The sequence below is a fragment of the Camelus dromedarius genome, chromosome 1 (genome assembly GCF_036321535.1).
Source record: "Camelus dromedarius isolate mCamDro1 chromosome 1, mCamDro1.pat, whole genome shotgun sequence".
In the NCBI taxonomy this organism is placed as follows: domain Eukaryota; kingdom Metazoa; phylum Chordata; class Mammalia; order Artiodactyla; family Camelidae; genus Camelus; species Camelus dromedarius.
In genome coordinates this window covers 5,658,787-5,672,667 of record NC_087436.1, presented here as the reverse complement: position 1 = coordinate 5,672,667, position 13,881 = coordinate 5,658,787, and the positions used below count along the sequence as shown (strand labels likewise).

Here is a 13,881-nt window from a genome sequence, read left to right as displayed (position 1 = left end):
TTTGAACACATGCCCTTTGTAGCTTCACCGCATAAAATCACAAAGTCTTCATTAAAACTCAGCATCAGTGGAGCAAAAGGAACTCTCACTCATTGTCAGTGGAGATGCAAAATGGTACAGCCACTTTGGGAGACAGTGAAGTTCTTTCTTAGAAAACTAGACCTACTCTTTCCATATGATCGATCAATGTCACTCTTTGATATTTACCCAAAGAGCTGAAACCGTATGTCTACTCAAAAACCACCACACAGAGGTTCACAGCAGTTTTATTCATAACTGCCAACACTTGGAAGCAACCAAGATGTTCTTTAATGAGTGAACCAATAAATAGTTTGGGGTATACAGACAACGGAATATTATCAGTGCTAAAAAGGAATGAGCTGCCAAGTCACGGAAAGACATGGAGGAACTTTAAATGCATATTACTAAGTGGGAAAAGCCAATCAGACAAGGCTACCTACTGTATGATTCCAACTATATGACATTCTGGAAGAGGCAAAACTATGGAGACAGTAAAAAGATCAGTCAGTGGTGGCCAGGTGCTGAGGGAGGGAGGAGGGGGCAGGATGAACAGTTGGAGCACAGAGCAGTGAAGACACTCTGTATGAAATTATAATGATGAAAGCATGTTAATAGATTTGTCCAAAACCACAGAACGTACGACACCAGAAGCGAAGGGTAATGTGAACCACGGACTTTGGGTGATCACAATAGGTCAATGTAGGTTCATCAGTTTAACAAATGTACCGCGCTGGTGAGGACAGTGAGACTGGAGGAGGCGACACGTGTGGGAGCAGAGGTATCGGAACTCTTTGCACTGTCTGCTCGATTTTGCTGTGAACCCAAGCCTGGTCCCAAAAATAAAGTCTTAATCAGAAAACTAAGAAAAACACAACATCTGTAGTAAGCACCCAAGCTAGCTATATCACATTTCCAAGGGTGACAAGACAGCTCTATCGGCAAGAAACTAAACTTAGCATCTTTATTACTGTTCTCTATGAATAATCATTTTAATTCACTGGGAAGAAAGACTCTTCATGTAAAAACAGTATATTGGAAACAACACATCTTGCCTAAATCATCTAGGTTGGCTACTGACCCTGACTGAAAATCATGCTTAAAGACTGAGATTTTTACATTCTGAAAATTCACATTCACTTAAGGATTCAGATTTTTAGCTAAAACGAGTCAGATTCACAAACATAGAAAAAAGATACTGAAATCAACACATTGTCTGGCGTTGGTTCCCCCATAGGTGCGAAAAGACTTTCTTAGAGGTAGATTTTTTTGCTGTTGGTTGCATAAATTCCTCCCTCTGACAACATCCACTTCTTAGGCCTCTTCTAACAGCTGGAAAGTTCCTTATTTTTGGTAGTTTATGGAGAAAAAAAAAATTTCCCAGGATAATTTAAGATGTAGTTTCAGCAGAGATGGCCACCTGCAAGTCACTACAATCTTTGGGAGATAGAGTCCATCTGAGAGTCATCTGAGAACTGTTAGCGTATGTTTTATGAAGCACCTAAATTTACACTTCACATAATCATGGTAGGAGAGATTCTGGAGCAATCTCTGCGATCACCTACATTTACTGCCTTACAGAAGAAGAGATGTGACAATGAGAGGAACCCAGAGGTCCTGCATTACAATTAAAACAGTGGCAAGACATTTTTTATTTTTAATGATGTAATAAACATTTCAATATATTTCAGTATTTTTCAATTATTTTCATAAAGTAGTAATTTTACCAATATCAAAACTTTAACTTATGGGTTTATTTCAGCCATATACACACTTTTTAAACCACAAAGCATCACAGACTGATCATGTCAACCCTCTCGGCTGCCGTGTGTCAAAATGCTTTAATGTTGTTCGTAGGGATGACAATGTGTCAGCAGTGGGTTCGGTCAGTTTTTTAACATTCGAGAAGCTGAATTAGTTCTATGAAGCCACCAGGGTACATTTTAATGCAGGACGCTAATTACTGAACTCAAAGAGATGACACTATTTTCAGGCAGGACTAATAACTCTCTGAGGACAGCAATTAAGGTCTGAATTCCTGCTTTAAGTCTTTCCCTGAGTAATGGAGACTCTCGCAGGAAAGCCCTACAGTGTCAGTCCTGTGTGACTGCTGAATTCCTTAACACAGGCAGACCCTGACTGACACAAGGCGAATCAGTTTCGAACTGTCAACGTGATTGGGTAGAATGGATGCTTCCATCTTGCAAGTTGCTGAAGACCCCCAAAACACTGAAAATCTGCCTAAAAATAGAAATATTGTGTAAATCGTTTCTGAGATAGTGGCAAAACATCTTTATCATCTGCCTCTTTGTGAACATATTTTTTAAGGAGCGTAAAATGCTCATTTTAATGGTCCCATTTAAACGCAGGTGCCATGATGGTTTGGGTCTGATGACTAAAGTCATTTCACAACTCATCCAGTAAAACAACACTACTTTTCTGGCACGGCTGAGGAAAATGACATAACCGATGCCACGGCAGGCATCTAAACCCCATTTGATAGCAACTATAATTACTTATGATTTTCCTTCTCAGTGACTTGGTATAATCAAAGCGTTCACTTAGATTTTTCACTTCATCCCTCCTCATTTCGACACATCTCCATCACATGCCTACTCTGTGCAGATCACAGCATGAGGTGTGGGGCCAATGAGATCAGAGGACACAGACTGCCTTTCCGAGTCCGTTTTCAACCCACAAACACCTCTCAACTGAATTTAGATTCATTTATCATATATGCAGGGTTATGACTGTTGTAATTATTATTTCTTTTATAAAGACAGAAATGGAAAGACTGGCAATTGGACAAATCCATTTGTTTCCCTCCACCTTCAAGTCACAACCACTGTTCAGACAACTGCCAGCTGGTGCCTGGATTGTCTGTGACATCTTCCTAAAAGCCCCCTTGCCACCACGGTCTGCTGTCACCCATAATCATCCTGTATCAAGACCATGATGGCCACTCCCCTCTCGTGGGCCCTTGCTGCTCTCAGAAGAAGACAAAACATTCCTTAGGAGCTCAACAAGGCATTTGAGGCCCACAAAACACCTCTGCTCAACCTCCAGCCTTACAGAAATGTTTAAGTTTTCCTTGCACTGGGGAACTTTAATTTCTTATCTCCTCTATGGATAGCCATTGTGCCCTTTTCTCCTACTTTCTACCTCTCCTTCAGGTTTTAAATTCTATATCACTTCCTTGAAGAAGCCTTTTCTTACTTCCAGAACTGGGATTAGGAGCTTCTTAAGGGCGCTACCACTGAACCTGTGCTTTCCTCTCATTGTTCTTGCAGAAGGCCTTTATTAAATAGCTGCTGTGTGCTGGGAGTTGTTCTAGGAGCCTGGGCTCTGTCAGTGAACAAAACAAACACCAACAAAACCCCCCACCCACTGGAACTTACTTGCAAGCTGGAGAGACAGACAATGAATAAGGCAATGAGTATATGTAATCCCAAACTCTTAATTGAAACCATAGTTGATTTTCTATGTCTGTGAGTCTATTTTTGATTTATAAATAAGTTCATTGTATCATTTTTTTAGATTCCACATATAAGTGATATCACATGATATTTGTCTTTGTCTAACTTATTTCACTTAGTGTGATAAACTCTGTGTCCATCCGTGTTGTTGCAAATGGCATGATTTCATTCTTTTTTATGGTTGAGTAGCATTCCATCGTATGTGTATATGTTTGTGTGTGTGTGTGTATATATGTGTGTGTGTGTGTGTGTATACACCACCTCTTCTTTATCCAGTCATCTGTTGATGGACATTTAGGTTGTTTCCATGTCTTGGCTATTGTAAATAGTACTGCTATGAACATTGGGGTGCATATATCTTTCCAACTTTTCAAATTATAGTTTCCTCCAGATAAATTCCCAGGAGTGGGATTGCTGGATCATATGGTAAGTCTATTTTTAGATTTTTAAGGAGTCTCCATACTGTTCTCCATAATGGCTGCACCAAACTGCATCCCCACCAACAGTGTAGGAGAGTTCCCTTTTCTCCACAGCCTCTCTAGCATTTATTATTTGTGGACTTTTGAATGATGGCCATTCTGACTGGTGTGAGGTGATACCTCATTGTAGTTTTGATTGCATTTCTCTGACAATTAGTGATACTAAGCATCTTTTCATGTGCCTGTTGGCCATCTGGATGTATTCTTTGGAGAACATCCAGTTAGGTCTTCTGCCCATTTTTTGATTGGGTTGTTTGTTTTTTAACAAGGACCTACTATATACCACAAGGAATTATATTTACTATCTTACAATAACCTATAATGGAAAAGAATCTGAAGAAGAATATAGATATAGCTATTGATGGATATGCATAACTGAATCACTTTGCTGTATACCTGGAACTAACACAGCATTGTGAATCAACTACACTTCAATAATAAATAAATAAATAAATAAATAAGGTAATAAATTAATTAATTATAAATACAACACACTAGGAGGTATAACAGAAAAATAAACAAACAAACAAAAAAAAACGAGCAGGGAAAGGGTGATGAGACACACCTCGATGGGTGGAGACTGCAATTTTAAATAGAGAGCCTGCTCTTGACCTCCTTGAGAAGATAGCCTTTGTTCAAAGACCTAAAGAAAGCAGGCAGCTTAACCACGTCGATGTTAAGGGGAGACAAATCCAGAAGAGGAAACAGCCAGTGCAAAGGCCCTGGGGTGGGAAGGTGTCTCTTGTGCCTAAGAAAGGCAAGAAAGGCCATGGTAGCTGCAGCAGAGGGGGCAGGGGGAGAACGCCCAGAGAGGATGGCACAGGTGACAGGTGACAGAGGATCTAGGGCCTCATAGGCCACTGGGATGAGTCTGGCTTTTCTCCAAGTGGCACCTGGGCCACTGGAGGGCTTGGAGAGAAACAGGGACATAATCTAACTTAAGTTTTAAAAGGATCACAAACATGGAAGATAGAGGGGCAAGTGTGGAGGCAGGAAAACCAGTCTAGACCACTGCAGGAATTCCAGCAGCAAGATGGTGGTGGATGGATTTAGGGAAGTTGTGGAAAAGGAAGTGAGATGTCCTGGCAGATGGGATGTGGGCTACTGGGAAAGAGAGGAGTCAAGGACGTTGCCAAGGTTTTAGTCAAATGACCAGCAGAAGATACGGTTGCCATCCACTGAGATGAAAAGATCGTTGCAGGAATCATTTTTCAGGGGCTGAAGAGGGAGCAATGGTGGGAACCAGAAATTTAGAGTGCATCAACACCAAGGTGTCAAAGGACAGTTTCCATCAAAGTGACAAGCTGATTTCTAGCCTGAAGACTGTAAACTCCTTGAAGACCGGAACTCGGCCTTTTCCCTGACACTTCGAACAGTGCCCGCTTGCAGAGTAAAAATTCAGGTAATGTGTGTTGAATTGATAAATGAATTAATAAATGAATGTTGCCCCAAATTATCAAATTAATGCTGATTTAAAGCCTCACCATGGAGAGAATTGGATGCAATGAGTTGTATTTTCACAGGTTTCCAGGCCGATAGCTTAAGTTTCTATTATAGTATAAAAAACATGATTTAAATTATCTAGAAGATATTAACCAATATATATAAAATAAACAAGCTTATACTGTATAGCAAAGGGAACTATATTCAAAATCTTGCAGTAACTTATGGTGAAAAAGAATATGAAGACAAAAATATGTGTGTTCCTGTATGACTGAAGCATTGTGCTGGACACCAGAAATTGACACAACATTGTCAACTGACTGTACTTCAATAAAATATACACAAATAAATAAATTATCCGGCAATGCATTTGCAGCAACATGGATGGAGCTAGAGATGATCATACTAAGTGAAGTAAGTCAGACAGAGAAAGACAAATACCTTATGATAATCACTTCTACGTGGAGTCTAGAAAATGATACAAATGAACTTATTTACAAGACAGAAACAGACCCACAGACACAGAAAACAAACTTAGGGTTACCAAAGAGGAAGGGGGAGGGGTAAATTAGCAGTTTGGGATTCACATATACAAACCACTATATATAGAATAGATAGATAACAAGGTCCTACTGTAGAGCACAGGGAACTATATTCAGTATCTTGTAACAACCTATAATGAAAAAGAATATGAAAAAGAGTGTGTATGTGTGGGTGTATAACCGAATTGCTATGCTGTACACCAGAAACTAACACAACATTGTAAGTCAATTCCACTTCAATAAAATAAATAAATAACCCCCACCCCCCAAAAAAAATCTGGCAATGATAGAGCCAATGACCCAAAAGACAATTGAAAAATAAATTAGAGATATTTTCGCTTCCTTTCCTTAAACAGACCATATTCGCTACTTGTTTACGTTAGGAAACGCTTTTTGGCCCCCTGTCTAGTTTGTTCATCCTTTCTTCTGCCCACAGAACAGTCATGAAAGAAGCAATCATGGGAGTCCTGTCTCGGGATTATTCTTTGACATCTGATGACAGCTGAAAAGCCTTGTCCCTTGGCAACGCCCGCCCCGTGCCCCGCGCCCCCCACCCCCCGCACCTGCCGCGCCCTCACAGCACTCCGCGTCTCTGTGCACGCGGCGCCCGCCCACGCACCCTCCCGCACTCTTCCCTGGGCTCAGCCACGTGCAAAGCCCTGCTCAGGCGTCCCCCCTCCTGAAAGCCTTCCTTTCCATCCCTTCCCCTATACTGTCCTAATCACTGTGGGAGCTGCCCTATTTTGCAAGCATCACTCTCTGGTGTATTTGCTCAATGACACATTTCCCTTCTCCACTAGACTGTGGATTATCAAAGGCAGGAGTGATTTTGTCAAAACCCTTCAGTTCCTGGCCCTGTAGTGCACGGACAGTACGTGTCTGTGTTGGGATGAACTCCTGTGCAAAGCCATCCCCTCCCCTCGGGGCTGTCCGTACTTTTTTTATGGAGCTTCAAAGGCCATAGAAAATAGGTCTCCTAGGGGCACCTGCGTTTCCAAAGCTGGGCTAAGACTTTGTAAATGTTGTTTAATTTTTGACTGTACGGTCAGTGAATCGGAGCCTATGTGTTTAAACGTACAAGCCTGCGCTGTCTGCAGCGCCCTACAAGGAAGGGCCATTGTGATCTCTGAAATTTGGAAGAAGCAGCCGAAAAGGGTGCAACAATGTAAGGAAATGGTGTGTTGGGAAGGGAGCAAAGAGAGGTCCCCAACGGATGAAATCTGGTGCTGGGTCTTGGTGAAAACGCTCGCTGAATGCCCTGCCAAAGACCTCTCCTCCCCCAAGCCCACCTGCCGTTCTGATGCAGGGCACGTGAGCTTGAATAATGACGCGACTTCCACGAGGAAACAAGTCATCTCCATGGCTTTCCTCTTCCTCCCAGAGGCAGCAGTGCGGGGCGTGGGGTGTACCACAGTGACTCGGAGTATTCCAGAGGAACGCGTTCATCCCACCGAGGATGAGCGCAACGCGCACTCATCAGAGAGCTCACACGGGACCGCATCTGAATGCGAGGAGCCTGCAGCCCCCCGGGGTGGGGTCCGCAGTCAGACCCCTGACACCAGCAGAAGGGAGGGGTCCCCTCGCCTTCTCAGCAGCCCTGTTACGTGAGGATACACCCACGAGCCCACAATCCTGGGAGAAACCCATACATGCTGAATCTCAATCAAGGTCACCAAGCAAAGAGTCACCCAGTTTTGAGAAAAAATTAACTCTGGGTTATTCTTTAACATCCTATGGGATGCTTTCCTAAATTTGACATAGAATTAATAGGACCCATTTACACACCCAAAAGTGGGAAATGGCATAGTTTCTAATCTTTATCTTGGACCAGTGTCATGGCCAGGCACAAAGTTAAAGTCAAACATCTATATCTGTTTTTCCCCTACGTGCAGAAAACAGCAACAACAAAACTTCTCCGCGATGTACAACATAACCGTGAAAGCCACTGAAATAACACTGTCCTGACTGGTTCTTGCACAATGTGCTTTATGACATGCAGATAAGCACAAAGATCACTGCACAGCTGAAAGTGTTCTGCAGCTTTTGCTCTTAATTTTCATAAACCTGTTTCATAAAGCATGTGAACGGGATATCATCCCCCTCACGCCTCCATGCACTCTTCGTATCTCTGCTCTCAATCAGGTGACCAACAGAAGGAAAAAAATCCTTCCTTGGCATGGAATAAATGTATGCATGTATGTGCACACACAATAAAATACACTGAATAAACAAGTGAAGGCCTCAACGTATCCAAACCCACAGAGAACAGAAGAGTCTGGGTAACGCTTAACGTCAGGGCAGTGCACACGACATTTAGCAAAGACTCCTTGTTTGATTGCATAAACCATTATATTTATGTTTTTAATTACCAAAACAAATTGAGATTTTTTTTTTTACCTTCTTCCTAAGGTGTCCCAGAGAACAGGCAACTCACCAGCAATTAGAAAGAGATGGAGATAGAGACACAGGTATAGGCAGAGATGGAGATGGAGACAGAGATGGAGGTGGAGATGGAGACAGAGGTGAAGTAGAGGTGCAGGTGGAGGTGATGGAAGTGGAGTTGGAAGTGGAGATGGGAGTGGAGATGCAGGTGGAAGTGGAGTGGAGATGTGGATGAAGGTGGAGGTGGAGGCGAGATGGAGGTGGTGCTGGAGGTTGAAGTGGAGGTGTGGGTGGAGGTTCTGATAGACATATACCTTAATTGTAGTAGTGTGTGCTCCAGGGTATTCTTTTTCTTCCAGTGTTGACCATCTTTCTATAAACTTAGATACCAGGGAATCATCATAGTCCACTATCTGAAATCCAGAGACATTTGCACCTCCAAACTGAATTTTTAATAGGTCTCCATCAGTAAATCCCTGGAGAGAGAACACACTTACGTCAGGCTTTCTGTCAGGAACCAAATAGAACTTGACATTTACCAGGTAACTCTACACATTGTGGTTTGACAAATCGCAAAGAACACATGAGATAAAGAGCCTGTAGTAAACGTTTTATGTATTTTATCAGCCAATATTCTTCACCACCATTTAGCATCATCTTGATGTCATAATGGGTCCTTAATCAATGACTGTTTATTGGTCATACTTACATAAAAGTTCTCTGTATTACTGGGAAGTCTTTCAAGGATAAGGACTAGGTTTTATTTATTCTATCTACAAGAAAGCACCAAACCATCTATCTCCTCACGCACCTTAATGTTCACTGTTTTCACATTTAGAATTCTGTTATTCAGAGCTAAGCCAAAATATGTGCTAGTATTGCATTTTCCTTCTTAAATAATATTTCATTCTAATGTTAATGATCCCTTCATTTTTTTTCACTACCAGAGCTATCTTTATACCTATCCTTATTTTTCCTAGTTGCTCCATGAAAATCTGTCATGTGTATGAGTAAAACATTTTTTTAAATAAAATATTTAAGCATATTACATAATCTATGTTTTTCCTGCATCCTGGAGCCTTCCTCCTTGAAGCTGTGATTTGACTGGTTCCTCTTTGCATCCGCTCTGTGACTGTTCCCCTAAAACGCCCCTTCCCCACTTTTCTGAGTAGCTAGCCTACTTCCTTGATCACTTTCCTCTCCTGTTTTACTCCTTCCTCCTGCTAGAGTCCTCAGTGATTTCCTCAGACATATGGAGGTATACTCATTTTCTGAGACACTGAATGTCTGTAAATACCTTTATTTTGCTCTGACAGTTGATTAGTATTTTGGCTGGGTACAAAATTTTAAGTTGAAGCCGTCAATCTAAAGACATTGTTCCACTAAGTTTTATCATTTCTTTTGAAAAATACAATATCCTTATTTTGAATTATTTTTTGTATGTGACGTACTTCATAATCCTTCTCACCTCCCACCTGTCAGAAAAGTTTAAGATCCTTATCAACTCTGAAATTCCATGATATTTTCTTTAAATATGAAAAGATTCTTTTTTCTTTCATTATTGTGTATACTTAATATGCAGATCTGCATCATTCAGGATGGGAAAATTTTCTGAATGTTTCTTTGATAATTTCCTTCCCTGGTTCTCACCATCTGTCTTTCTAGAATGCTTATTATTAAGACATTGTGACCCTCAGATTAGATATCTGAGTCCCTCACAATTTCTGCCAACACATCATTTTATATTGCATTGTCATTTTGTTACATAATCTGGAAGATTTTCTCAACCTTTCCTTCAAAGCCATGTAATTTTACTTGTTATTTTAGAAAAAAAAAAAAAACAAGTTAACTTCCCAGAGTTCTTTCTTATTCCTTGGTGTTTTTCCTTTTCACAGCATCCTTTTTTTTCTTTCTTATGGATAATGTATTTTCTCTTATTTCTCTGCCAATATTTATTACAATTTGAAACGTTTTCCTCCTGTTCCTGCCTGCCCTGTTTCTGTGTACTTATTTTATTAGTATCACATCCTCCATGGCAAAGACTGTCCTCAAGTGCCTGGTTGTGCTTGGCTGTCTAAGAGGAAGACACTGAAACGTTTCTGGGAATTTCTGTGTGCCCAGGCAAGGAGGGGCAATGAGTGTGTGTCACTGTCAGGCAGCCAGGTGAGGTGGATGGCAGGGCTTTGGTCCATATGGGAAGGACCACTTCTTCATCACTTTATCCCCTCTGATGCTGTGTCGGGAACTCAACTGCAGCCTGTGTTGGGGAGCTTAGTCAAGCATCCACCAATTCCTGAGGAAATGAATCCACAAGAATATCTGAGGATTCTTCTATCTTTTACAACCACTTCCTTTATCACTCACTGGACCCTAAACAGGGAGAAAGGACCCTCCCAGTTGCCAGTTTGGACGATGAAAGCCCTTCAACCTGGGGTGGCTTTTCCTCAATTTTAAATGTCAGTGAAATTTTCAAATGCCCTCCAGACTCTCAGAAACTGCAGCCCTCTGCAGACTCTTTGAATTTACTAATTCACTACAAATTCCATATGGCGAGGATAATATTCAGAAGAGGATAAAACACAGCTTAAAATTCAGGTGAAATATTAGGCAAATTTCTCCCTAGAAGCATGGCAGCAGCTAGAACTTGCTTTGATTTTTAAATCTTTTTACTGTAGTCATTCACCCACATACTTCCTTTTTCACCGCCTCAGATGGCAACTCAAATTGATGAACCTCCTTCTGTCATTATTTCTCAATGTTCCAATACAATCTTCTCCATCTGGACATTTTTAAAGATCACAGCTTTCAATGTTGTTCATCGAATGGCACAATTCACTCAGGGACTGACTGTCCAGGCTGTGCCCTGCACAGAATGCGGGTCTGGAGAGGCTGCATGTAGAGCTTCCTTTCTTTTAACACTTGTTTCTCCGGTAGGGAGTCATTTCAGATCTCCAAGCCATACTATAAGGTAAGGGCTAACGAATTTTTATAGTAGTTGGCCATTTCATTGCCAATTAGATGTTTTAATTTGTACATGAACAACTAACTTCTGCCAACATCGTGTTGGTCTGAGACTTAATATCCTTAATCACACTGGTGTCACTCTCTAGTGAAAACAGTATTTATCCATTGTAAGGCTGTGGGTTGTTTTAAATCACTCCATCACTACTGTAAATAATGTCTTGTGATGTTCCAGAAACCACAACATAAATCTTCATTTGTATAAATAGGAAATTTCTCCATTAAGAATACACTCTCCTCCTCTCCTTCTGTCTTTTTTTAAACACCTTTTTTCTGAGGTTGGGGGGGTGTCCTCAGTTACAAAGGATCATATTTATTTAAACAGCATAAACCTTTGCAACAGTAAAGACTCAAGCTCATTTTACAGCTGATCTAAAAAGCATTTTGAAAATGAAAATGTCCAATGATAATCTAAATTGACTTTGATTTTTATCTAAGAAAGGGAGATACAGTTTGCCAGTTGGATGTTCAGTAATCTTAAGTTGACAAGCATCTCAGTGAAAAAGTGACCAGCTGTAGTAGTTTGATTATCCATGTGTTGCTTATATAGGAGGTAGGAAATAAGAAATAAATACTATATAATATATCAATATTCTGGATATTTACAGGTTTTATTTTGCTCATGTTCTCACAAATGCGCATTTCCAGTGCTACACTAAGAAAGCTAAAGCAATGGGCAAAGGGTAAAATTTATAAATTAAAGGGACAGTGAGAAATAAGGAAAAGTTTGGACAATTAAATTTTATATAGTTTTGAAATTTTTCCCTTAGTTAAAATATGCCTTCTAACACAATGTAAAAGCTTGTCAAATACTGTTCTTTCATTTCTCACACCATTTATAATAATAGAAAACTGATTAGAAAATATGAAGTGTGAAGGAAATCTAAAACATAACAAATTCAGAAAAATACTGTCACTTCAAATTGATCAATAAAGTCAAGTTATGTTTTTTAAAATACCCCTGATAAATGCTGGCCATTAATTTTTTTTAATAAGTAGGCATTTCCATTGAAACAATAAATATCGTTAATTCACCTACCAGGTTTGCGATGATGTAGTGGTACCCTTTAACATGTTTTCCAATGGTAATAACCTAACAAAGATAAAGAAACAAATGTAAATAAGGGAAAGGCAAAATTACTGATGTTATGACCTGATTCAGGAAAAAAATGGGATTTTATCTGCTGTGTTTCTGGATGGTCCACAATGAGTCATATTTGATAAAATATAGTTATCGAATTCAGAGAACATTTCCTTCAGAAAAAAGTTACCACACATTTTAGTGCTTTATAAATGTTACCTTTCAAAAAGCCAATAACTAAACAAAAATAATTACCTTGGTTTTGTTAATAGTGAAAATAAGACCACAAGATTTAAAAAAATGTAAAACCAAAAACCTGGTGAATCCCTAAGTCATAATTATACTCTTACTAAAGCTACTTTTTTCTTTTCAGTGAAACGTAGCTGAAACTAGTTTTATATACACAACCTGCCTTCCAAGACAAACACACATAGAGTTTATAGTAGTACATAAATTTTAAAAGACTATTAATAAGCCTCTAACAGAATTCTTATATAGATCTAGAGAGTAATATTCCAGTCTGAAGAATCTTGAAATACTTATAGACTATTTCAAATGAAACATCGTTATTTCCAGTTTGAGGAAGCAAAATATCAGAGAAGCTAGTTTTTCTCCACAAATCAGGGTCAAAAATCCATGGTGAGATAAACACATCACAGAACAAGCAGTCCTGCGGGAATGCCCACCACGGTTCTGGATGTTGTGGAATCACCTGAACTCTTGACTGAGCTCTCTCACTTATATAGAGAACAAAGTAGGTGACACGGCCATGCAGTGGTCCTGGTACTTAGATACTCAAGTGTAATTTCTATTTTTAAGAAAACAGTCACGCCAATGCAGAGCATTCAATGCCATTGAAAATTCAAAAACCTCAGCTCACTTTCCTTATTTAACTGTTTTGGTGGCTTCCCATTTATATTTTTCAGCATAAGAAACAAAATTCTTCAAATGGTGCAAAGTCCAATGACCTCACAGACCTCTCCAGGCCCACCTTTTCACTCTCTACCCTAGAGACACACAGCCCTCTTCCAGTTTCTTTGTGCACACAAAAAAATCTACATTCAATCCCCTCGGGGCTTTTGTACATCCTGTTTCCTCTGCTTGGGAAGTTCTCTTCACCACCAGATGCTTTCTCTCTTAAGGCACAATGACTCCCAGCCCAACGTCACCTCCGAGAAGAAGACGTCCCTGACTGGCCTCATCCCAGACAAAAGCCACACTCAGTTAAAGAACAAGGACAAAATCCCAGGACAAATTCCACCCCATGTCGCTTTCATAGCAAGTGGTAGCTATCTGGAGGGGAGTCAGGCTCCTATTATTTTTAACCATATTTTTATGTAGCACAACTAAATTTTCCAAGAAAGTGAACACTCTGTGTGGAAGGGAGAATTCTGGAGAAAAGATGTCCTTCTGAATGAAAAATATATTAATGAGCATCA

General features: G+C 40.1%; 1 protein-coding gene across 5 annotated transcripts in view; it reads right to left on the bottom strand.

Moving 5' to 3' along the window:
- GRIA2 (glutamate ionotropic receptor AMPA type subunit 2) overlaps positions 1-13,881 on the bottom strand; it is a 142,833-nt gene that overhangs the window by 38,373 nt on the left and 90,579 nt on the right. For all 5 annotated transcript variants that reach the window (XM_031463802.2, XM_031463768.2, XM_010994274.3 and 2 more), the window contains exons 5-6: positions 12,401-12,454; positions 8,655-8,816 (exon numbers count right to left, since the gene is read on the bottom strand). In XM_031463802.2, coding sequence (XP_031319662.1) covers positions 8,655-8,816; positions 12,401-12,454 — 216 coding nt within the window. The remainder of the gene's footprint in view (positions 1-8,654; positions 8,817-12,400; positions 12,455-13,881) is intronic.